The following is a 23,554-nucleotide window of genomic DNA, read 5'->3' as shown; positions in this document are numbered from 1 at the left end:
TTACAAATTAAAAACAACCCAAGAATCAAAAGCTAACTCTTTAGGAGGCTGGAAAAATGCAAGGAGTTGTCTGACATTGTGTGAAGGTTTCAGTATGCTCACGATGGCTGCAAAGCTTTCAAAATACTTGGTAGATTCAGGGAAAGAAAAAAAAAAAAAAGAAAACAAGAAATGCAATAGGTTTTTTTCAGTCCAGCTAAGGAAGTGGTATTGCTTGAGGTCAGTCAATACCTAATTGGTTTAGAATTTTTCTAGAGGGTAATTTTGATTTTTTTCTCTTACATAGGAGTTATAGTTATTTAGTACACCTTAACTTAAGGTGTGCCTTTGTTTCTTCTTATTAATATACTAGGTGATTAACAAAACCTTTGTTTTCCAGTCGCTCAGAGCTAAATCTATGTTTTTACATGCCAGATCCATAAACAAATCAATGATCTCTAATGACATCATTAATGTATTTTCAAAATGAAATAAAAACAATTAAAGCAGAAGATCAGCTTTTCTGTTTATACATTATGTTTACTATTTGATCTATTGTTTTAATGTTTCATTTCCAATTTGTTCACATCACTCTTTACTCACCTTCATGTTACTGACTTATCTGATCACTTTTTTAAAATTTCTAGTTCTTTCTCTGGTTGGTGTTTCCTCACCTATAAGGTGGGCACGAGACCGAGGGGTGGATTTAACCATGGACAGTATTTCTCAGTGTTACAGATAAGTCATGTTGGCTCTCACCATTATAATATGGCTCTGTCTTATAATATCATAAGAGATTGATATTATATAGATGTATAGTAATGTTATTGTAATATGTCATTCCATAGTCCTCTTTCCCTCCCCACTTTGTAATAGCTGTAATAGTCAAGACATTTAGAGGACGCTGGCTTGTGTACCAGGAGGTGCGGCAAAACACCTGTGGCAAAACACCTGGCCTCCAGTCGAGATGTAAAAAGTCATCTCCATCAATGGATGGCAGAGACAGAGTTGACTGACAAAACTTTCATAATAGCTAAAGATAGAAAAGGCAGAGCATCCATTTTGTAGAGGAGCCACATGTCTAGTAGTGATGGAGGGGGCTCCCAGAGCTGTGATTTTCCTTATTCAGTCCTTTGTTGTCATTTTTGTCAATGTTTAATAAACCTTTCAAAAATTGTAAAAAGCGAGGACTGTTTCTCAGATCAAGTTATCCATGACTGTGAGGCGTGTGCTGTGCAAGGAGGCCAAGCGGGTAAAGCCCCTGTGGTATGGTGAGCCATAGTCCAAATAGAAGTATGGGGAGGCCTGGCAGATTGACTACATCACACTGCCTCAGATACGCCAAGGCAAGCGCTACATGCTCACAATGGTAGAAGCCACCACTGGATGCTTGAAGACCTACCCCGTGCCTCACACCACTGGCCGGAACACCATCCTGGGCATGGAAAAGCAAGTCCTGTGGAGGCATGGTACCCCTGAGAAGATTGACTCAGACAACGGGACTCATTTCAAGAATGGCTGTTGTGGTCCATGTTGATTTCATGAAGTTTTACTAAGTTAGTTGTTCAATGGTAGATTTTGTTAACCCCCATGTTTTCCAGTTGGACTTCCCTAAGTTGTGCCTTCCCTTCCAGCTGTTCCTCAAAATATCCCCTCCCTTTTTTCCAGACTCTTCCCTGCCTATCAAGGCCGCCCTGCCTCTTCTACCCTACCTGTCAAAGTAACCCTGCCCCTTGTTCTAGAACCTTCCCTGTCACTCACCCTCTGAACCAGTCCCCAACTGAGCCCTCTCTCCTCCCCTTACCCTGATGAGTTGTCATCCCAAAACCATGCCTTAAGTGTTTCCCTATTGGCTTGTTAGTAGTGTCCATCCCCTGGTTTTTGAGACTTTAGAATCCCGTGCACAGAGGTGCTCGGGGCTCTCTCTGCCTGTGATCCCTTCAACCTTGGTTCTTCCTGTATTTCTTCCACCTCAAGAAAGGGCTTGGAACTTCACCACAAGAGAGTCTCCTCTGCCTTCTTCACCCGGTCCCTGCCACGTTGTCTCGGAGTACCTCTGTAGAGCAGTGAGCTCTAAGGTTCTGCCCTTGGCACTAGCCCAGCAGGTCAGTTCCTCACCCTCGCTACTGCACCAAAGAGCTAGCCTAAGCTCTGGCAGAAAGTGGCAAATGGCCTTATCAACACCTGGGCTAGAGAACACGACATTGAGTGGATGTACTGAGACCGGTACTGGGGGTACTCTGGGACTGAGACTGAAACCGAGGTTGGCACTGTGACAAGGATTGCTCCAGGATCACTCCGAGACCAGCACTGGGACCTGTGCCTGGATCGCTCCGGGACTTCCGACTTCACTCTGGGGAGCATTGGCCGCACCCTAGAGCGGGACTGGGAATGGGAGGGACTAGGAGTGACTGAGAAGGCCCTGGGCAGCATGGGACCGCCTCAGTTCACATTGTTCCAGTGCAGCCATCCTGGTCCACATGATCTCAGTCTGTATGGTCCTGATCCATATGGTCCCAGTCTGTGCAGTCCCAGTCTGTAGAATCCCAGTCTGTAGGATCCCAGTCCATAGGATCCCAGTCCACATGATCCCAGTCTGCGTGGTCCTGCATGGCACACACTCCAAGGGTCTGGAATTCCAGTTGCCAGAGAGGAAAAGTTATTCCTGCCCTTGAAGGCAAAGCTCTTAAGAAGGGGCCAAAAGCCAAGTGCAGCAAGATACTACAGTGACATTTCACTGCCTGCCTTCCTAACTTCACCCATGGTTGTTGCAGCTCCTGCATTGGGAATTAAATTGGGGGAGGGTCTTTGGTAGCAGCTGCCCTGGCTCATGTGAGACACGGAGAGAGAAACAGAGCAGGCAAAGAGAGGCAGGAGAGAAAGGCACAAAGACAATCACCTGAGAAGGTGGCACACTGAAAACAGAACTGCAACTGACTGAAAATAAATGGGACAGAAATCACGAACTCTGAAAGTTTGATTTACTATCAAATACATCCCATCCACCCAGCCCCACACAATCCTCATCCCACTCTTCCAAATTGGTATCCCACTTCTCCCAGTCTCCTGCCAAGACCATCTCACCCTGACGGCTGTGGAATTGAGTACGTTTGGTGTAAGATTGAGTTTTTTTGAGGTGGGAGCAAGCTGTTTTCAGGTGGGATTGAGCTGTTATGGGTTCAAATTCAGTTATTTTCAGTGGGATTTGAGTAGTTTTGAGGTGACAGATGAATCCCTCTTGGCTTTTGGAGTGCAAAGGGATGAAGAACACTGCCCAAAATCCCCCCAGAATGCACAAATCCTCCAGAAGATGTCCCCAAATCCAAAGTTCCCCCTAAAAACCCTGTGAAATGGTGAAACTTTGGACATCTTTGATCCATTTCTTTCTTTTGAACCCTGTTTTAGCTGCTTTGAAGGGATGAAGATGAATCAGAAGAAAATGAAGGCCAAAACAAAAGGATAACCAGCCAGTTGGCTTCCTAACATGGATCACAGGGAATGTGGGTCAACAGGGCTGTGGCCAGCGTGGGTCCTCCAGTGGGGGATGGAGTTGGAGCCGCACACAAAGCTCTTCCTGCACTCAGGGCACTGGCAGGACTTCCCTTACCAGTGGTTTCGTTGGTGTTGGGTCAAGGTAGAGTGCTGTGAGAAGCTCTTCCCACACTGGGGACACTTGTGCCGCCTCTCCCTGGTGTGGATGTGCCAGTGGCTGACAAGGGTGGAGTTGAACGTGAATCCCTTCCCGCAGTTGGGGCAGTGGAAGGGCTTCTCCTCCATGTGAATGCACTGATGTCCCAGGAGATGGGAGGTGGTCTGAAACCTCTTCCCACACTCAGAACACTCATAGGGCCTCTCCCCAGTGTGGATCTTTTGGTGGACGATCAGGGCAGAATGCAGACTGAAGTTGTTCCCCACACTTGTCTGGCTGTTCCCCAGTGTGGATGTTCTGATGCTGGATCAGGCTGGAGCTCCAGCTGAAGCCCTTCCCACAATGCCCACACTTATAGGGCTGTTCCCCAGTGTGGATCATCTGGTGCCTGATCAGGGTGTAACTCTGCGTGAAGTTCTTCCCATGTGTGGGGGAATGCCCCACGCTCGTAGGACCTCTCCCCAGTATGGACACGCCGGTGGGTGAGGAGGGTGGATTTGTCCTTGAATCCCTTCCCGCAGTCGGGGCAGCAGAAAGGCCTCTCCTCCATGTGAATCCAACAGGAGGAGATTGGAGCTGGTCTGAAACCTCTTCCTGCATTTATCACATGCATAGGGTCTCTCCCCAGTGTGGATCTTTTGGTGGCCAATCAGGGCAGCCCGTTGCCTGAAGGTCTTCCCACACTCCTCACATTCATAGGGCCTCTCCCCTCTGTGGGTCCTCTGGTGCTTGATCAGGTCAGAGCTCCTCCTGAAGCTCTTCCCACATTCCAAGCACTTGTGGGCCTTCTTCCCATCATGAATCTCCTCATGGACCAGCAGCGCCAAGCTCTGGCTCCATCACCGGCTGCTTTCCCGGCCCAGGGTGGGTGTCCTAGTCTGATGTTATGGTGTTCTGTTTATGCTTGATGTTATGTTCTGTGCCTTCAGGACTGGCTCCGAAAAGTGAAGGTTTGTTTTGTCTTGTTATCAGCTGGCTCAGCTCCCCCCACAGTCTGTGTCTAGGAGAGAGGATAGGGCTTGCGTGTGTAACAGTCAGAAGCCCTGCAAGGCCTCCATGGCGGTCACTAGCCTAAGATAAGAAATGCAGAGTCATGATGAGTGGACCAGAGCTGCCCCTCTTCCGCACTCAGACCCCTGTTATCTCTCTGTAAGGCTATAGGTTGTATTCTCCTCGACCGCAGCCATAGGACAATTCCTGATCCCCCAATACCCTATATAAAACCATACCTTTGTCCAGTTCAGACGGAAGAGCTGTCACTGGAGCCCTTTGCAGAAGCTGCCAATAAAGACATCTCCGCAGAACTCCACACAGCCTTCACCTCTCTCCATCCCTGCATCTGCTGAGGCACTTTGCGAGCACAGAGCTGAAATCACTAAAAGCTGATATTACTAGAGCTGAAATCACTCCACAAGTGCTTGCTAAAGTAGCCTGCAGCTCGGAGCTAGCCGGGGGACCCAGACAGACTGTGCCTCATCAGCACAGTGCTATCCGGAACACCTACGGCAGCTGCTGCCCCGGGGGCCAGATGGACCCCCAGGACTCCAAGCCACAATATGTGTGCTTGCTTGCTTGCTGGCTTGCTTTCGCTTTGCTCTCGCTCCTGTTTTGTGTCTTTGCCCTTGTTTTTTTTTTCTTTCCCTTTCCTGAATACCATTGGAACCTGCTCCGGACTGGGACCTGAGAAACACCAAGAAACACTGAGAGCCTGCATTTTGTGACCTGCACCAGCCATCCCCAGTGCCAGAGACTGATAACTGGACGACCACTCCCAGGAGAGACTTTCTGAATTTGTCATCTCTTCAGAGAGGTGAAAGAGTTTTTGTCATCTGGTGCTGTTGTTTTTGTGCCGGGGAGTGTTTCTGTCTGTTAAATAAACAGGTTCTTTTTTCCACTTCTCTCCAAGGAAATTCTTCCCGAACCAGGTGGGGGGGAGGGGCTGTGGGGGTTTGCTGTCTGGGAGGGCTCCTCCTGTAGGTTTTCTCCCAAATTTGCCCTAAACCAGGACAGTGGGTCTTTCCTCCTCACATCTCCACAATCTGCATTTGCAGCCCCTCCTCGTGCAGCATCTCCAGGGCTTTTCCTCCCCGTTGGGTTCCTGTGCCATGGAGCTGCTCAAAACCGCCTCTTCCACAAGGTTCTGCCACAGCGATTTGTCCTCTCTGGTCTCCATTGTCAGCTCTTTGTCTGGGGAAGGAAGGACAAGGAGAGGATGGGATTTGCCTCCGTGCCAGAGGGAAGAGGAAGGAGATCCCCCCAGTGCGTCCCCAGCAGGACGGTGTCATCAGGGGGGTTGTCCTGCAGCCAGGGGCCATGCTGGGTTGGGAGATGGACCAGGAAAGAGAGGGAAAGGGGCAGTGACTTTCTCCTCACCTGCCTGGGTGTCCCGGGGCATCTTCCTCTTCCTCGCAGCCTTCAAGGTGTTGGGAATGGGAAATCCAGGTTTGGGGAAAACAAAGGATGAGCACGTTGACTTTGAAGGTCCCTCTGCCCAAGTCCATCTCTGGAAGTCACCAGTCATCTAGGGTCCATAAAACCTCCCGAATACCAAGATTCACCCCTGGAAAAGCCTCCCAGGAGTTCCCCGTCCCTGGTCCCTCCCCTTTGGTGTTCGGGCTTCCACCCTGTCCCAGCTGCTAGGGGTCACACTTGTACTCAGGGTCCCCCTGCTCCTCGGTCCCTGCCCTCCCCAGGCTGCTGGAAGTCCCATGAATGGGAAAACCTCCCTGCTCTTGGGTCTCCCTGTTTAGGGATGCTGGGGATTTTTGGTCTCCCAGATTCCCTTCTCCCCTTATTCTCTGCTTTGGGGTGCAGGGATGTCAGAACCCAAGTGTCCCTCAGACACTCTTGGATGTTCCAGGCCCAGGTAAGAAGCATCTGAGACCCTGGCAGGCAGCCGGAAACCCCCGTGGCTTTGAATTTGATCCATGGAACAATTTACCAACCTTGCAAGAAGAACAAGAAATCACAAAAGTTTAGATACTGTAATAGAAGTAGCCACAAAGTGAAAGGAAGGATTTTTGAGTGCTGTACAGGGGGGTTTTAGGCCTTGTACATAGGGGTCAGAAGTTCTAAGATGGAGGGATTTGGGCGTGCCCTGTCCTCCTTCTTTCTCTTTCCTATCCTCCATGTTCTTGGTGATGTTGGCACTCACAGATTGGTTTAGAGTAGTAAGCCACTGTTCAATATAGGTGATAGGCATTGGGGAAAAACTATAAACATTTAATACGTTATGTGTGATATAAAAAATGGCACCAGCCCATGGGCAGGGGAGACGGAAAAGAGACAGAGACAGAGACACAGAGGGAGATGGAGAGAGACGCAGAGAAGGAGTCAGAGAGAATGTCAGGGAGTGTGTGTGCCTTGAGATAACATGGAATAAACTACCTTGAGACCGGACGACTGAAGACTACTGAGTCTTTCTTTTGAAGGCCCAGGTTGGAGGAGCGACTTTACCATCTCCTGGGGTCACCCCAATCTGGGGGTGAGCCCCATCACTTGGCGTCCCAGGGTGGGCTGTGGCAAGAAGCCAATCTACCAGACAACCTCCAACCTCCACCCAGGAAACAGGCACACTCCAAAGACTCCAAAGAGAGAGACTCCAGAGAGCTCAAGACAAAACATCCCGACCTTCACCAAGACAAATCATCTCAACAGCAGCCCGGAGAGGAGAAAAACCGGAAGCACGCCTGGGATTTCTCGCCTGTGATCTGCTGGACAGTAATCAGGATCATCTCCAGACTGACCTCGCGCTGATTCAGCTTTTGGTAAGAACAGTCGAAATTAAGAACATGGGGGGGGGGGGGTGGAATACTCCCAGGAGCAGATCCAAATTTTGTCAGCCTTATAGGCAGTGGCATCCACACATCCTGTGGAGATGGCTCCAAAAGAGCTAAAGGCCCTATTGTTATGGGTGCAGTGCAATTACCCGCACACAGAGATGCATCTCTTGGTTGAATCAAATTTCTGGCAAGAGATCAACAGGCATTTGCATTACCTAGCCACAAAAAGAGATAAGAATGCTGCAAAACTTTTGCCTTCAGCGAGAATAATGCTAGAGTGATTTTCACAACGCGGCAAAGGGTCTGTCATTTTACACCAGACAGCTCAGGCTCCTGCAGGAGCACAGGGAGGAGAATTGCCCAGCCAGCAGCACGGGGCAGCTCTCTTCACCACAGATCCAGGGGAAGCAGAACTGCTTCCCGTGGAAAAGCAAGGGGACGATTTTCCATCACATCCAGGGTCCCTGGGTTCCCACAGGTCCTCAGATTCCCCTAAGCCCCCAGAATCTTTAGGGTCCTCTGATGCAGAGATCCCTCAGTCGGTCGCAGGTCAGCCAGGGATAATTATCACTCTTGGTGAGAAAGGAGATCGGGAACACCCCGAGCCTACACTCACAGCAGGGGGGGCTGCAGCGGCACCGGGAGGGGAGGGTGCAGATGGGAGTGCAGAACCCAGGGAAGAGGGGGAGCCGTCTCTCACAGCAGCAGCGGCAGGCAGCTTACAGCAGCCCCCGGCGCCAGCAGGAGCGGGGAGGACCATGAGGGCGAAGGGAGCCAATGAGAAGGCAGGGGGTGCGGGCACAGCGGTTGTACGTCCCGAGGGTCCTGTGACGCGTGCCATGATTGTTATGAACAGTTTCCAGGTATTCTCCAGAAACGTGGTCAGGGCTTTCCTAGTTCCCATGGCAACACTAAAAGACCGATATTGAAATGCTAATTAGCTAATTGCTCTGTTTGTTTTCTTTAAACTACCTGGGAACAACCGGCCCCCCACCCCTCCACGCTGCCACTCTGAGACTAACATGCAAATAGAAACCCCTTAGGATCATGGGAGTATTTTTAGGAGGAAAAAAAAGAATATAAATCAGAAACTGAACACAGTAGAGAAATCCAGGCAAATGCCCTAGCTGAGGAAGAGGGAAACACATCCCCTGATTGACTGTTAACTGTCGCCATCACCTAAGAAGGAACAGACTAGATTAGGCTCTGAGAAGTAGGGTGATAGAGAGACAGAGAGCCCTGGTGCTGCCACCAAGGAAGGGGCGGAGACAGCTGTTGTTCTGGACTTCAGCAACAGACTCTGCACACCACGCCTCCTCATCCTCGGGCCACCGGTGTGCCACAAGGAAAGGAGAAAGGACAGCTGCTGCTCGGGATTCCAGTGACCGACTCTGCACGCCGCCTTCCTTCTGGCTGCCTGGGAAAGCTACGACTGCGGGGGCGAGCTCTGCGTCGAGCCCCCTGCCCAGCTGATCTTTTTAATAAAGAGCTGAACATTAATAAAGGCATTAGCCCTGTTCATTTCAATGATGAGAGCCTGCACAGCCGCAGAAGCGGCCACCTGGCAGGCACAGGGTGAAAGCTCCCAAATCGCAGCAGCGGTGTTGACCAGGCAGCAGGCTGAGACGGAGCAAAAAGCTGCAGCAGATGCTCGTCTCGCGGCAGTGGCAGCGCGCATGCGCGTGACGGAGAGGCGAAACCCGTAAGCCGGGGCGGGGGGAGGGCACCTCGCATGTCGCAGGCGCGGCACAGGCACAGACGGCACAGAAGCTATGTGCTCGGGTTGTGAGTGTCGGCACAAAGTCAGGAGAGGTGTGTCACTATGAGGGGCAGAGTGGGGTGGAGACATCAGAGCCAGAGTGGGATCGGGAAGGTGGTGACATCAGTCTCGGGGAGGATGAAAGTGCTCTCGAGACCGCGCTGCGCAGGGGAGAGCAAGGAGGAGGAGGCGCGGTCAGGGTCGGGGCGGGAGCGTCCACACCCCTGTGATGACACAGGCAGGGATGGGGCGTGTCCAGGGTGCAAACATTTGCCAGGGCGCCGCCCCCCCACCGTTCCCATGGCAATCGATACACATGCACTAAGTCTGTGCCCACAGCCAATCACAGCCAGCCTCAGACATTGTAAAGCTCCAGCAGTTGATACAGCGAGAGTCGACATCCCAGATTGCAGAATTTGCAAGTGTAAATCAATTGTTACAGGAATTGCTCAGAGATTTATCAGAGATACAAATAGGGGAGCAAACGTCAGTCTTTTGCAGTGCTGACCTCAGCTGGTTAGACGGCAGCGCCACCTAGTGGCGGGACCGCAACATTGCAGGAGGTTTTGCCAGACCCGGTTGGCCAAGCCATTGCGCCACCCAGTGGTCGGACTGTAACATTGCAGCACTTTTTTCCAGTTTCATATAAAAAGAAATCCAGGGCAAGGAAGACCATACCTGTAGGAACCTCCGCTGATTCCAGAACGGCATGGGACTCAGGACACTCCTGCTGAGGCTCAGCAACAGGATGATACTGTATGTATCACCACTTTGGAGGGTGTTCCAGTCTGGACAATTCCAACGTCAAGGTCTGCCGATTCTTCGGGTCAGGGAGAGTCAATTTTAATATCAAAAGGGGTTGTCGAGTTTCTTTTACGGTACTTGAGTACAGCCTTGGAGTCACATCCAGAGCTGTTTGTTCATCTTCTGCAAATTTTTCAAGCAATGCGGGGCAGTTGTGTGTTTTCCTCCACAGCAGACACTTCATTCTCATCTGCAAGCACTCAGCCTTCATCTTTGCAGATGCCACAGATGCTGTGGATGTTGGTGAGTTCCGCTGCACCAAAGCATCAGTCACAACAGATGACTCCACTCTACAGGCAAGTACCCACAAAACTTCTAGTTTTAGTGAGCGCAAAGTTAGGCTGGCAGGACATTCAAGCAGAATTGGAAAAGGAGAAAGGTTTATTGCAGGGCTTGGGAAACATCATGATGCCAGTGAACTATGACGCTCAGGGCCAAAACCCAAGGTGGGAACGCCTGGATCGTGGCGCGATCAAAGACCTAGCCAAGGCCATCCGAGACAATGGGCTGTCATCACCGTACTTCAAACAAATGTTGAAGAGCATTTTTGGTATGTACGATTTAACACCCTATGATCTTAAATATCTCGCAACATCAGTTCTTACAGACACCCAAGCTCTCGTGTGGCAGAAGGCATGGAGGAGATCCCTGGAGGAGCTGAGAGCCAGATACCAGGGCGGACCAAATGTGAACCTCACCATGGTGCAGCTTGCTGGTGATCCTCCCGAAGACGACCCAACTCAACAAGCAGTGAGGCTTCCACGGAACGTGCTCAGCAACATGAAGGAGGCCGCACGGAGAGCAATCCTACAGATTGCTCCAGAGGGAGTCCAGGACAACATCTACACGGAGATCAAGCAGGGTCCTTTGGAGCCATTCTCCTCATTCGTGGATCGTCTTTCCCAAGCAGTGGAACGACAAGTGATCAATGAGGGGGCGAAACCACATTTGATCAAAAGCCTCGCTTTTTCCAATGACAACACAGAATGCAGGCAAATCATCAGCATGATGCCACACCAGACCATCTTGGCAGACATGATAGAGGCGTGCAACAAGGTGGGGACCCCACAGCATGTTGCATCCATCATGAAAGAGCAGTTGGGAGAGCGGATTGAGAAGCGTGTTACGGAAGCTCTTGCAAATTACACAAAGAGCAACAGCAGCGCAGAAAGGTGATGTTTTGGGTGTGGGGCACAAGGACATATTAAAAGGAATTGCCCACAATTTGCAAAACCCGACAAACCACCAGACCTTTGTCCACAATGGAGGAGAGGGAGACATCTTGCGAGTGAATGTCATTCGCAGACAGATGTGGATGGAAGACCTCTACCGCATCCGGGAAACAGGAAAAAGAGAGCGAATCATTGCCAGAGCACTCCGACAAAAATCATGGCGATGACGCAAAATCAACAGGCACAATCCTCGGGAAACAACAAACAGATCTCCTCAACAGAGCAATCTCCAAAATCCCCAGCGACCCAGACTTGGTACCGCCCGGATTCCAATGCATGCTGGCAACCTCCAAATTGACATGACTTTTGGACAACAGCCACACAGTGATACCCACGGGTGTCACTGGGACTTCTTGGAAAAGACAAGATTTTTTTATAATGGCCAGGGACAGAAGCAGCATTCTTGGACTTGTTGTTTATCCATCCTTGTTTTCAGCAAACCACAAAGGGGAGCTGATGATCACGGCAAAAACCCTTCAACCACCTTTGACGATTCCAAAAAATACATCGATAGCCCTGACCATGGCTTTGCCATCTCATGCAGGAAAGCAAATTATGCCAGTGTTTAACAGACAAGACTCCTTTTCTGGTGACCAAGCGGAAATACGTGCATCCTGGGTGAAATATTTGAGCCGAGATCGACCCATCGTTACCTGTCAGTTGACTTGTAACGAAAAAACAGTCATCATCACAGGGATGCTCGACACAGCGGCAAATGTCACAGTCATTTCATACATCTTTTGGCCCCAGGAATGGGACTTGGTTGCACCTTTGGGTTCTCTCACAGGCATAGGAGGAAGTTCCCTATGCATGCAGAGTGAGACCGCAATCATTGTCACAGGTCCCGGAAGAAAAACGGCAATCATTCGTCCTTTCATTGTGCAAAAGCCTGTCACAGTGTGGGGAAGAGACCTCTTAGCACAGTGGGGACTGAAATTGGAGTTGGATTTTTAACAGGGAAAACTCATAAATCAGTGATCACATGGCAAAACCCAAAAACAGGGGAATGGGAATCAGACATCAAAACAGCACAGGGTTCGCCACAAATTGTAGAACTGGCAGCAGTGGTCAGGGTTTTTCAGTTATTTCAGGAACCTCTCAATCTGATCACAGATTCAGCATATGTTGCAAATGTGGTCAAATGATTGGAGGCATCACTTTTGAAGCACACAGATAATGAAATTTTATATTCATATTTATTATGCATGAGAACAATCCTAGAAAACAGGGAACACAAATACACATCAGGGTGCATTCCTCACTTCCAGGGTTTTTAGCAGAAGGGAATGCTCGTGCAGACAGTCTCACAATGCCCATCTCACAGACACTGCCAGACATTTTTGAGCAAGCAAAATTGAGCCATGCATTTTTCTATCAAAATTCACAAACATTGATGGAATCCTTTCGCCTTTCAAAAAGCCAAGCGAAGGAAATCATCAGTGCTTGCCCAGATTGTCAGCTTGTACAGCCACCTGCATCCACAGGAGCAGTCAATCCGAGAGGATTGCAAAGTCTCCAGCTGTGGCAAACTGATGTCACAAAATATCCATCTTTTGGGAGGCTCAAAAACATCCATGTTTCAGTTGACACATTTTTAGGGGCGATTTTTTGCATCATTGCATACAGGGGAAACCACAGAACATGCCTGCAGACACTTTTTACAAGCATTTGCATCATTGGGGTGCCACAAGAAATAAAAACAGATAATGGACCAACTTACACAGGCAAAGTGCTTGACAAATTCTTAAAGAAATGGGGAATCAAAGACATTTTCAGTATTCCTCATTCTCCCACAGGTCAAGCAATCATCGAAAGAACACATCACACCCTGAAATCCCTTTTGGATAAACAGAAAAGGGGGGAGGCAGGTGCAACACCTTACATGCGGTTGAACAAAGCTCTGTATGTGTTGAATTTTTTAAATGGCTCTTTCTCAGAGCCCACTCCACCAATTAGCAGACACTTCACGAACAGCACACAAGCAAAACTAAGGGAAAATCCTTTACTCTTGATACGAAACCCAGAGACAGGACAAATCGAAGGCCCATTCACATTAATCACTTGGGGCAAGGGTTTCGCTTGTATCTCCACAGGGTGAGGGCTGAAGTGGGTGTCAGCGAGGCACATGAAACCTTACCGGGTGCAGACGCAAGCAGACGCAGATCCAAGAAGAAGAGACAAGCACGCAGACAAAGGCAGACAACGACGCCGCAAACATCTCATCAGACAATGATTGACAACTCAGAGACTTGGGGTTTCTCTTGGGACTCGAGTGTCATTCAGGTGTTGCTGCATTGCAAGGTTTCTCACAAGAGAGTGAGGACATGGGCATGGGGTTCAGACAGATAGTGTTCATGTCCTTCATTCTCTTGACTGTTGCCATGGGCAATAGGGCAGATTTTCCCATGACACAACCAAAGGGAAATGTGTGGGAGACTTTGGCAAAGGCAGTGGGTCTGGACAGCATTTGTCTGACCCATTCAAGACCGGGGAAACTATTCACGACATGTTTGGTAGGTATGCCAGTGAAGGAATGGCCGATCCCAAAGAACATCCCTCCAAATGTTCTGAAATCTTTTTTGGATCCTGCGGAAGGATGGCGTGTTTGGGCACAGTTCCTTCCTGTGGCTCGTTTGGAACCTCAGGAATTGGACATCTTTGGGTCAACAAGAATGAAATTTTGCATCATATTTGTTGCATCCTGGAGTTTGGGTTTAGATTAGGGTTTTTAATTTATGTTAAAATAAGTCAAGTTCTGTAATCCCGCGTTTCCCCCGTGTCATTCCCCCCCGCGGTTTCTGGCCCCATGCTGCCTGCTGCCGGATCTTCCCCCTCTGCCACTCCTGTAACCACCCTGCCGTCCGGCCCCGGGAAACCCCGTGCTGGCTACCCCAAGCCCCACGATCCCGCTCAGCCCGAGGCTCGGTGCCCGCCCCTGCGGGGTTCTCTGGTTGGTCGCTGTTGCTGGCGTCACCGCCACGGCAGCCGCCCCTATTGGGCGGCAGGCCGTGGATCCTCTCACCCCGCCCCTCCATACAATCCTACCCCGCCGGCACCCAGGCGCCATTTTCTCCCATGCAAGTGACGGGAGCGGTCGCTTCCTTCCATCGAACCGCGCCACGTGACCAATAAACCGTTCCTGCCAAGCACGGAGTAAATGGACAAATTCCTTACCTCTTTACCGGATCCCTAGCGCACGGTAACAGAGGCTGGCCAGCCCACGCGCCCGAGACACGGAGCCGTGTCCGGGAACCCGCGGCAGCAAACCCCGGCAGCACGTGGAAGCTACGCCACAGCCGGGCTCCCAAGAGCTGCGTGCAGCCGGGGAGAGCGAAAACCCACGCTGCAATATTCATCCCATCGGGAATGACAGAGACAGATAACCACACGATAGATGTCACTCCAAACCAGCTGTTTTACAGAAATGCATCATCCTGGTGCAATTACACCAAGATGATGAGCAAAGTATCCCTCCAGAATCCAGCCATTTTACCAAAAGGAATGTTCTTGATTTGTGGGGACAGAATTTGGCCTGCTATCCCTGCAAAAATCAAGGGCAGTCCATGCAGCATTGGAGAACTCTCATTGATAACACTCAATCTGGAAATTTTGAGGGAACAGACACGCAGGGAAATAAGATCCATTGAACAATACAGTCCAAATTGTGATGATGAAGTCTATACCTGGAACAAGGCTCAGAGAATTGCAGTAGCAATTTTCTCACCCCAAGCAGCAATGGGGGTGGCCTTGACACAATTGGACCACATGGCGTGTTGGTTGAGCAAACACACTCATGCCATTTCCTCTGCACTGAGCGACATGTTAACAGATATCGACAGTGCAAGACAAGCAACACTTCAGAACAGGGTGGCAATTGATTATTTGCTGCTATCATATGGACATGGGTATGAAGAATTTGAGGGAATGTGCTGCATGAATTTGTCTGATCACTCGAAATCTATCCATGAAAATATAAAACAAATGCAAAACAACATCAGCAAATTGCAAGTTACAGGATGCTGGTGGGATGATTTCATCAACTTTTTTAGTCTCTCACCACTTTGGAGGGAGCTTTTGAAAATAGCATTTTATATTCTTATAGGATTTCTAATTCTTCTGCCTGTTCTACCGTGCATTTTTCTGTGCATTCGGCGGGTCATGGACAAAGTGGCAAGGCAGGTTTTCTTAGTGCAAACAGGAGGGGGAGATGTCGGAACACAAGGTGTCCCTCAGACACTCTTGGATGTTCCAGACCCAGGTCAGAAGCATCTGAGACCCTGGCATGCAGCCAGAAACCCCCGTGGCTTTGAATTTGATCCATGGAACAATTTACCAGCCTTGCAGGAAGAACAAGAAATCACAAAAGTTTAGGTATTATAATAGAAGTAGCCACAAAGTGAAAGGAAGGATTTTTGAGTGCTGTACAGGGGGGTTTTAGGCCTTGTACATGGGGGTCAGAAGTTCTAAGATGGAGGGATTTGGGTGTGCCCTGTCCTTCTTCTTTCTCCTTCCTGTCCTCCATGTTCTTGGTGATGTTGGCACTCACAGATTGGTTTAGAGTAGTAAGCCACTGTTCAATATAGGTGATAGGCATTGGGGAAAAACTATAAACATTTAATACGTTATGTGTGATATAAAAAATGGCACCAGCCCATGGGCAGGGGAGACGGAAAAGAGACAGAGACAGAGACACAGAGGGAGATGGAGAGAGACGCAGAGAAGGAGTCAGAGAGAATGTCAGGGAGTGTGTGTGCCTTGAGATAACATGGAATAAACTACCTTGAGACCGGACGACTGAAGACTACTGAGTCTTTCTTTTGAAGGCCCGGGTTGGAGGAGCGACTTTACCACCTCCTGGGGTCACCCCAATCTGGGGGTGAGCCCCATCACAGGGACTCCAAGAAATCCACCCCCTCCCCTCTCCAGGCTGTTGAGGGTCCCTCCAAAGGCAGTGCTCCGCCCTCTATGGGCTCCCCAATTCGGGCTCCTGGGGGACACAAGGCTCTGCTCTTTCAAGCTGCCTCTGTCGGCAGCTGCCACCAAGGCCCCCCCACAGTGTCCCCCCAAGGGGCCTTTTTCGCTTGGTTTTTAGCTCTTCGTTCTCCAAACATCCCCCAAAAAACCCAATTGGGAGGCACTGGAAGTGACTAGCTGCATGCTGGGGGGGACTGGAAACAACTGGGCTGATACTGGGATAAACTGGGATCATGGTGGATGTGACTGGGATCATGCTGGAAGTGAATGAGACTGCACTGAGGCTGACTGTGACTGCTTGTGAGCAAGTGGGATGATACCAGAAGGAACAGGGAGGGACTGGGAACATGCTGGAAGGAACTGGGGTACATTGGGAGATACTGGGGGTGACTGCAAGCAAAGTGAGGGTGAAAGAGAGCAACTCTTGCTCCATGTGGAGGACAAGTGGTTCATACTGGCAGTGACAGGAAGCACACTGAGCTCATCTTTGGATCATGGGAGTGACTGGAAACATACTGGGAGTATCTGAGAGCGACTGGGAAGACACTCTGTACATCATCCCCCATAGTGGGGGTGACTGGGAGCAATTGGGAGCATGATGGGAGCAAATGGTATCATACTGGGACTGACTGGGTTGATCTAGGAAATAACTGGAACCATGCTGGAGGTAGATGGGACCATAGTGGGAGACATTGGAAGAAACTGGGATTCGACTGGGAACATCCTGGCAGTGCTGGCATGTGACTACGATCAAACTGGAGCATACTGGGATCATAATGGTATAGAAGGAGAGTGACTGGGTGTCGCTATTGGACACAAAATGAGTACACAGAAGCTTGGTAAGTTCAAAAGACTAAAAGACCTAGATTTATTCGGACATCTGGCCGCTCGACTCCAGCTAGAGCCGTCATGAATTGCAGCCTCCCAGGGGAAAAAGGGAGGGGAAATTCCTGCCTCCCCCTCCAAAAACCCTGCGGGACTCCGACCCCAGAAACACCGGGAAAATGCGTTTCCAGACAAGGAGCATCCGCTCAGAACCTGCATTGTAACGACCACCAGCGAGAAAGCCCCCAAGGTACGCAACCAACCCAAGGAGAGAGAAGGCAAAACACCTCGAGAGCGACCACAGGGCATTAGGGGAGCTGAGATGCTGAAAAGCAGCAGAGCTGAATAGGCTGGCTCAGCTTCAGTAGTGTGCAATTCACTGAATGAGAGAAAAAGAAGCAGCAGAGCAGCGGGCTTCTGTGCGCAGTGAAGGCAATTGCAAAAGTCCAGCAGCTGCTCCTTGCCAATACAGTCAGCTGCCTATGTTCTTGTTTCTTGACAGATTCACTGCTGCCTTTCTTTTCAGCAGCTGCCATCGTGTTCTGTGCATCTCGGAGCCTCAGGGGAGCAGCAAGAATTTCCAAAGATGGACGCATCAGGACTAAGTGCAAACCCAGGCAAGTTGTCCTGGAACGCCTTCCATTCGCATGCCAAGAGTGAATTCAAGAGGCAAAAGAGTGGCAGCCACCGTCCTCCAGCAGTCTGCGAGCTCCGCACACAAGCCCGCTTCTTTGCGGCTTCGCTCTTCGCCTCTAGTGAGCTACCGCGATCTCCGGCTGCCGGAGGCGAAGAAGCGGCTTCTTCGCGCACGGATCAGTGGAGCGGCAGCGGTGCGCTCCGAAGAGCCGCTTCTGCCGAAAGACGCCGAGAAGCGGCACTTCCCTTCGGCCAGCTGCGGAGCTCCGTATTCTGCCTCTCTGCTCGTCTACATCTTAGCGAAAAGATTTTCCACTCCGTTTCTCACGGAGAAAGTGAACCAGCAGTGCTCACTTCCCCCGAACTTGCCAAGAAATTGGATTTGCTGCACATTGCAAGGACACTGCTCTTTTCTGGGCAACCTGAAAACTGCTGGCAGATGGCCGTTGTCTCTGCCAGCTCCTGCCCAGCTGTTTGTAGTAGCAGGCACATTCCAGCCTGGCAAAGGCAAAACTCCTCGAGAGCTGCCACAGGGCATTAGGGGAGCTGAGATGCTGAAAAGCAGCAGAGCTGAATAGGCTGGCTCTTCTTCAGTAGTTTGCAATTCCCTGAATGAGAGAAAAAGAAGCAGCAGAGCAGCGGGCTTCTGTGCACAGTGAAGGCAATTGCAAAAGTCCAGCAGCTGCTCCTTGCCAAAAACAGTCAGCTGCCTATGTTCTTGTTTCTTGACAAACTCACTGCTGCCTTTCTTTTCAGCAGCTGCCATCGTGTTCTGTGCATCTCGGAGCCTCAGGGGAGCAGCAAGAATTTCCAAAGAGGGACGCATCAGGATTAAGTGCAAACCCAGGCAAGTTGTCCTGGAATGCCTTCCATTCGCATGCCAAGAGTGAAATCAAGAGGCAAGAGAGTGGCAGCCACCGTCCTCCAGCAGTCTGCGAGCTCCGCACACAAGCCCGCTTCTTTGCGGCTTCGCTCTTCGCCTCTAGCGAGCTACCGCGATCTCTGGTGCCGGAGGCGAAGAAGCGGCTTCTTCACGCACGGATCAGTGGAGCGGCAGCGGTGCGCTCCGAAGAGCCGCTTCTGCCGAAAGAGGCCGAGAAGCGGCACTTGCCTTCGGCCAGCTGCGGAGCTCCGTATTCTGCCTCTCTGCTCGTCTACATCTTAGCGAAAAGCTTTTCCACTCCGTTTCTCACGGAGAAAGTGTACCAGCACTGCTCACTTCCCCCGAACTTGCCAAGAAATTGGATTTGCTGCACATTGCAAGGACACTGCTCTTTTCTGGGTAGTCTGCAAACTGCTGGCAGATGGCCGTCCTCTCCGCCAGCTCCTGCCCAGGTCTTTGTAGTAGCTGGCATATTCCAGCCTGGCAAAGGCAAAACTCCTCGAGAGCTGCCACAGGGCATTAGGGGAGCTGAGATGCTGAAAAGCAGCAGAGCTGAATAGGCTGGCTCAGCTTCAGTAGTGTGCAATTCACTGAATGAGAGAAAAAGAAGCAGCAGAGCAGCGGGCTTCTGTGCGCAGTGAAGGCAATTGCAAAAGTCCAGCAGCTGCTCCTTGCCAATACAGTCAGCTGCCTATGTTCTTGTTTCTTGACAGATTCACTGCTGCCTTTCTTTTCAGCAGCTGCCATCGTGTTCTGTGCATCTCGGAGCCTCAGGGGAGCAGCAAGAATTTCCAAAGATGGACGCATCAGGACTAAGTGCAAACCCAGGCAAGTTGTCCTGGAACGCCTTCCATTCGCATGCCAAGAGTGAATTCAAGAGGCAAAAGAGTGGCAGCCACCGTCCTCCGGCAGTCTGCGAGCTCCGCACACAAGCCCGCTTCTTTGCGGCTTCGCTCTTCGCCTCTAGTGAGCTACCGCGATCTCCGGCTGCCGGAGGCGAAGAAGCGGCTTCTTCGCGCACGGATCAGTGGAGCGGCAGCGGTGCGCTCCGAAGAGCCGCTTCTGCCGAAAGACGCCGAGAAGCGGCACTTCCCTTCGGCCAGCTGCGGAGCTCCGTATTCTGCCTCTCTGCTCGTCTACATCTTAGCGAAAAGATTTTCCACTCCGTTTCTCACGGAGAAAGTGAACCAGCAGTGCTCACTTCCCCCGAACTTGCCAAGAAATTGGATTTGCTGCACATTGCAAGGACACTGCTCTTTTCTGGGCAACCTGAAAACTGCTGGCAGATGGCCGTTGTCTCTGCCAGCTCCTGCCCAGCTGTTTGTAGTAGCAGGCACATTCCAGCCTGGCAAAGGCAAAACTCCTCGAGAGCTGCCACAGGGCATTAGGGGAGCTGAGATGCTGAAAAGCAGCAGAGCTGAATAGGCTGGCTCTTCTTCAGTAGTTTGCAATTCCCTGAATGAGAGAAAAAGAAGCAGCAGAGCAGCGGGCTTCTGTGCACAGTGAAGGCAATTGCAAAAGTCCAGCAGCTGCTCCTTGCCAAAAACAGTCAGCTGCCTATGTTCTTGTTTCTTGACAAACTCACTGCTGCCTTTCTTTTCAGCAGCTGCCATCGTGTTCTGTGCATCTCGGAGCCTCAGGGGAGCAGCAAGAATTTCCAAAGAGGGACGCATCAGGATTAAGTGCAAACCCAGGCAAGTTGTCCTGGAATGCCTTCCATTCGCATGCCAAGAGTGAAATCAAGAGGCAAGAGAGTGGCAGCCACCGTCCTCCAGCAGTCTGCGAGCTCCGCACACAAGCCCGCTTCTTTGCGGCTTCGCTCTTCGCCTCTAGCGAGCTACCGCGATCTCTGGTGCCGGAGGCGAAGAAGCGGCTTCTTCACGCACGGATCAGTGGAGCGGCAGTGGTGCGCTCCGAAGAGCCGCTTCTGCCGAAAGAGGCCGAGAAGCGGCACTTGCCTTCGGCCAGCTGCGGAGCTCCGTATTCTGCCTCTCTGCTCGTCTACATCTTAGCAAAAAGCTTTTCCACTCCGTTTCTCACGGAGAAAGTGTACCAGCAGTGCTCACTTCCCCCGAACTTGCCAAGAAATTGGATTTGCTGCACATTGCAAGGACACTGCTCTTTTCTGGGTAGTCTGCAAACTGCTGGCAGATGGCCGTCCTCTCCGCCAGCTCCTGCCCAGGTCTTTGTAGTAGCTGGCATATTCCAGCCTGGCAAAGGCAAAACTCCTCGAGAGCTGCCACAGGGCATTAGGGGAGCTGAGATGCTGAAAAGCAGCAGAGCTGAATAGGCTGGCTCAGCTTCAGTAGTGTGCAATTCACTGAATGAGAGAAAAAGAAGCAGCAGAGCAGCGGGCTTCTGTGCGCAGTGAAGGCAATTGCAAAAGTCCAGCAGCTGCTCCTTGCCAATACAGTCAGCTGCCTATGTTCTTGTTTCTTGACAGATTCACTGCTGCCTTTCTTTTCAGCAGCTGCCATCGTGTTCTGTGCATCTCGGAGCCTCAGGGGAGCAGCAAGAATTTCCAAAGATGGACGCATCAGGACTAAGTGCAAACCCAGGCAAGTTGTCCTGGAACGCCTTCCATTCGCATGCCAAGAGTGAATTCAAGAGGCAAAAGAGTGGCAGCCACCGTCCTCCAGCAGTCTGCGAGCTCCGCACACAAGCCCGCTTCTTTGCGGCTTCGCTCTTCGCCTCTAGTGAGCTACCGCGATCTCCGGCTGCCGGAGGCGAAGAAGCGGCTTCTTCGCGCACGGATCAGTGGAGCGGCAGCGGTGCGCTCCGAAGAGCCGCTTCTGCCGAAAGACGCCGAGAAGCGGCACTTCCCTTCAGCCAGCTGCGGAGCTCCGTATTCTGCCTCTCTGCTCGTCTACATCTTAGCGAAAAGCTTTTCCACTCCGTTTCTCACGGAGAAAGTGAACCAGCAGTGCTCACTTCCCCCGAACTTGCCAAGAAATTGGATTTGCTGCACATTGCAAGGACACTGCTCTTTTCTGGGCAACCTGAAAACTGCTGGCAGATGGCCGTCGTCTCTGCCAGCTCCTGCCCAGCTGTTTGTAGTAGCAGGCACATTCCAGCCTGGCAAAGGCAAAACTCCTCGAGAGCTGCCACAGGGCATTAGGGGAGCTGAGATGCTGAAAAGCAGCAGAGCTGAATAGGCTGGCTCTTCTTCAGTAGTTTGCAATTCCCTGAATGAGAGAAAAAGAAGCAGCAGAGCAGCGGGCTTTTGTGCACAGTGAAGGCAATTGCAAAAGTCCAGCAGCTGCTCCTTGCGAAACACAGTCAGCTGCCTATGTTCTTGTTTCTTGATAAACTCACTGCTGCCTTTCTTTTCAGCAGCTGCCATCGTGTTCTGTGCATCTCGGAGCCTCAGGGGAGCAGCAAGAATTTCCAAAGAGGGACGCATCAGGATTAAGTGCAAACCCAGGCAAGTTGTCCTGGAACGCCTTCCATTCGCATGCCAAGAGTGAAATCAAGAGGCAAGAGAGTGGCAGCCACCGTCCTCCAGCAGTCTGCGAGCTCCGCACACAAGCCCATTTCTTTGCGGCTTCGCTCTTCGCCTCTAGCAAGCTACCGCGATCTCTGGCTGTCGAAGGCGAAGAAGCAGCTTCTTCGCGCATGGATCAGTGGAGCGGCAGCGGTGCGCTCCGAAGAGCCGCTTCTGCCGAAAGATGCCGGGAAGCGGCACTTCCCTTCAGCCAGCTGCGGAGCTCCGTATTCTGCCTCTCTGCTCGTCTACATCTTAGCAAAAAGCTTTTCCACTCCGTTTCTCACGAAGAAAGTGTACCAGCAGTGCTCACTTCCCCCGAACTTGCCAAGAAATTGGATTTGCTGCACATTGCAAGGACACTGCTCTTTTCTGGGTAGTCTGCAAACTGCTGGCAGATGGCCGTCCTCTCCGCCAGCTCCTGCCCAGGTCTTTGTAGTAGCTGGCATATTCCAGCCTGGCAAAGGCAAAACTCCTCGAGAGCTGCCACAGGGCATTAGGGGAGCTGAGATGCTGAAAAGCAGCAGAGCTGAATAGGCTGGCTCAGCTTCAGTAGTGTGCAATTCACTGAATGAGAGAAAAAGAAGCAGCAGAGCAGCGGGCTTCTGTGCGCAGTGAAGGCAATTGCAAAAGTCCAGCAGCTGCTCCTTGCCAATTGTCCTGGTTTTGGACAAATTAGGGGAAAACACCTCCAAAGGAGCCCCCTATAGAAAACCAAACCCTCCGCAACCTCCCCCCACCACCGGGTTTGGGAGGAATTCCTTCAGAGGGGAAAGTGGAAAAAACTTGTTTATTAAGGCACAACAAAAAAACACTCCCCAGCACAAGAGAAATAGCCCAAGATGACCACAGATGTTTTCACCAGTCTAAGGGGGTTGAGCTGTATCTCTCTTCGCCGCAGAGGGTACGCAGCTTCTTTTGCAGACCCCGGGGGAGCTCCTGCCCGGAGTAGGTCCGATGTCTTCGGGGGGGGGGGGGGGGGGGGAAAGGGAAAAACGGAAACTGGGAAAAAGGGAAAAAAAATGGCAAAAAAGCAAGCCAGCGAAAAGCAGAGAAAAAAGAGAGGAAAGCAGAGCCAGCAAAGCATGCAGCCAGCAGCAAGCCAAAGCAGCAAGCAAGCTCAGCAGCAAGCCAGCAGCCAGCCGGGGGGGGGGAAGGAAGACAAAACAAACTGAGGACAGGGAACAGAAACCACGATTGGGATAATGAGCATGAAAATGTCCTGTCCCCACGACATTCCACCCCTTATCCCATATCGTGAACATGTTACTGAGCTTCCTTCCCACCTGCTCAAACCTTCCACACTTACACATTCCCTTCCATTCTCACTTGCTCTGACTTTCGACATTTACACATTTCCTTCTGTCCCATGTCTGTGTGGTTTAATGTAGAAACAATGGCATCCAGCAAATTGAGATGTTTGCATGTGAGTCTCACCCCACAATCAGGTCTCCCTGAGGTACACATCGTGTTCTTCCATCTTTCTGCATTATCCACCATGTACAACCTGGTCCCTGAGCAAAGACAATCCCACGAATGGGTTTGTC

The 23,554-nt window shown here is 51.0% G+C and overlaps 1 protein-coding gene across 1 annotated transcript; it reads left to right on the top strand.

The window, feature by feature from the left end:
* The first annotated feature begins 9,137 nt into the window (after nucleotides 1-9,137).
* LOC128807742 (endogenous retrovirus group K member 5 Gag polyprotein-like) lies at nucleotides 9,138-11,149 on the top strand. The gene is made up of 2 exons (XM_053978309.1): nucleotides 9,138-9,222; nucleotides 9,809-11,149. The coding sequence occupies exon 2, from the start codon at nucleotides 10,115-10,117 to the stop codon at nucleotides 11,147-11,149; it is 1,035 nt and encodes a 344-aa protein (XP_053834284.1). The 5' UTR covers nucleotides 9,138-9,222; nucleotides 9,809-10,114.
* The last annotated feature ends 12,405 nt before the right edge of the window (nucleotides 11,150-23,554 follow it).

Source organism: Vidua macroura, chromosome 5 (genome assembly GCF_024509145.1).
Source record: "Vidua macroura isolate BioBank_ID:100142 chromosome 5, ASM2450914v1, whole genome shotgun sequence".
Taxonomy (NCBI): Eukaryota; Metazoa; Chordata; class Aves; order Passeriformes; family Viduidae; genus Vidua; species Vidua macroura.
The sequence above is the reverse complement of the archived record's forward strand: the minus strand, read 5'-3'. Positions and strand labels throughout refer to the sequence as shown.

Coding starts and splice junctions, on each gene's coding strand:
- LOC128807742 (XM_053978309.1), top strand. CDS start 10,115: ATGCGGGGCAGTTGTGTGTTTTCCTCCACAGCAGACACTTCATTCTCA.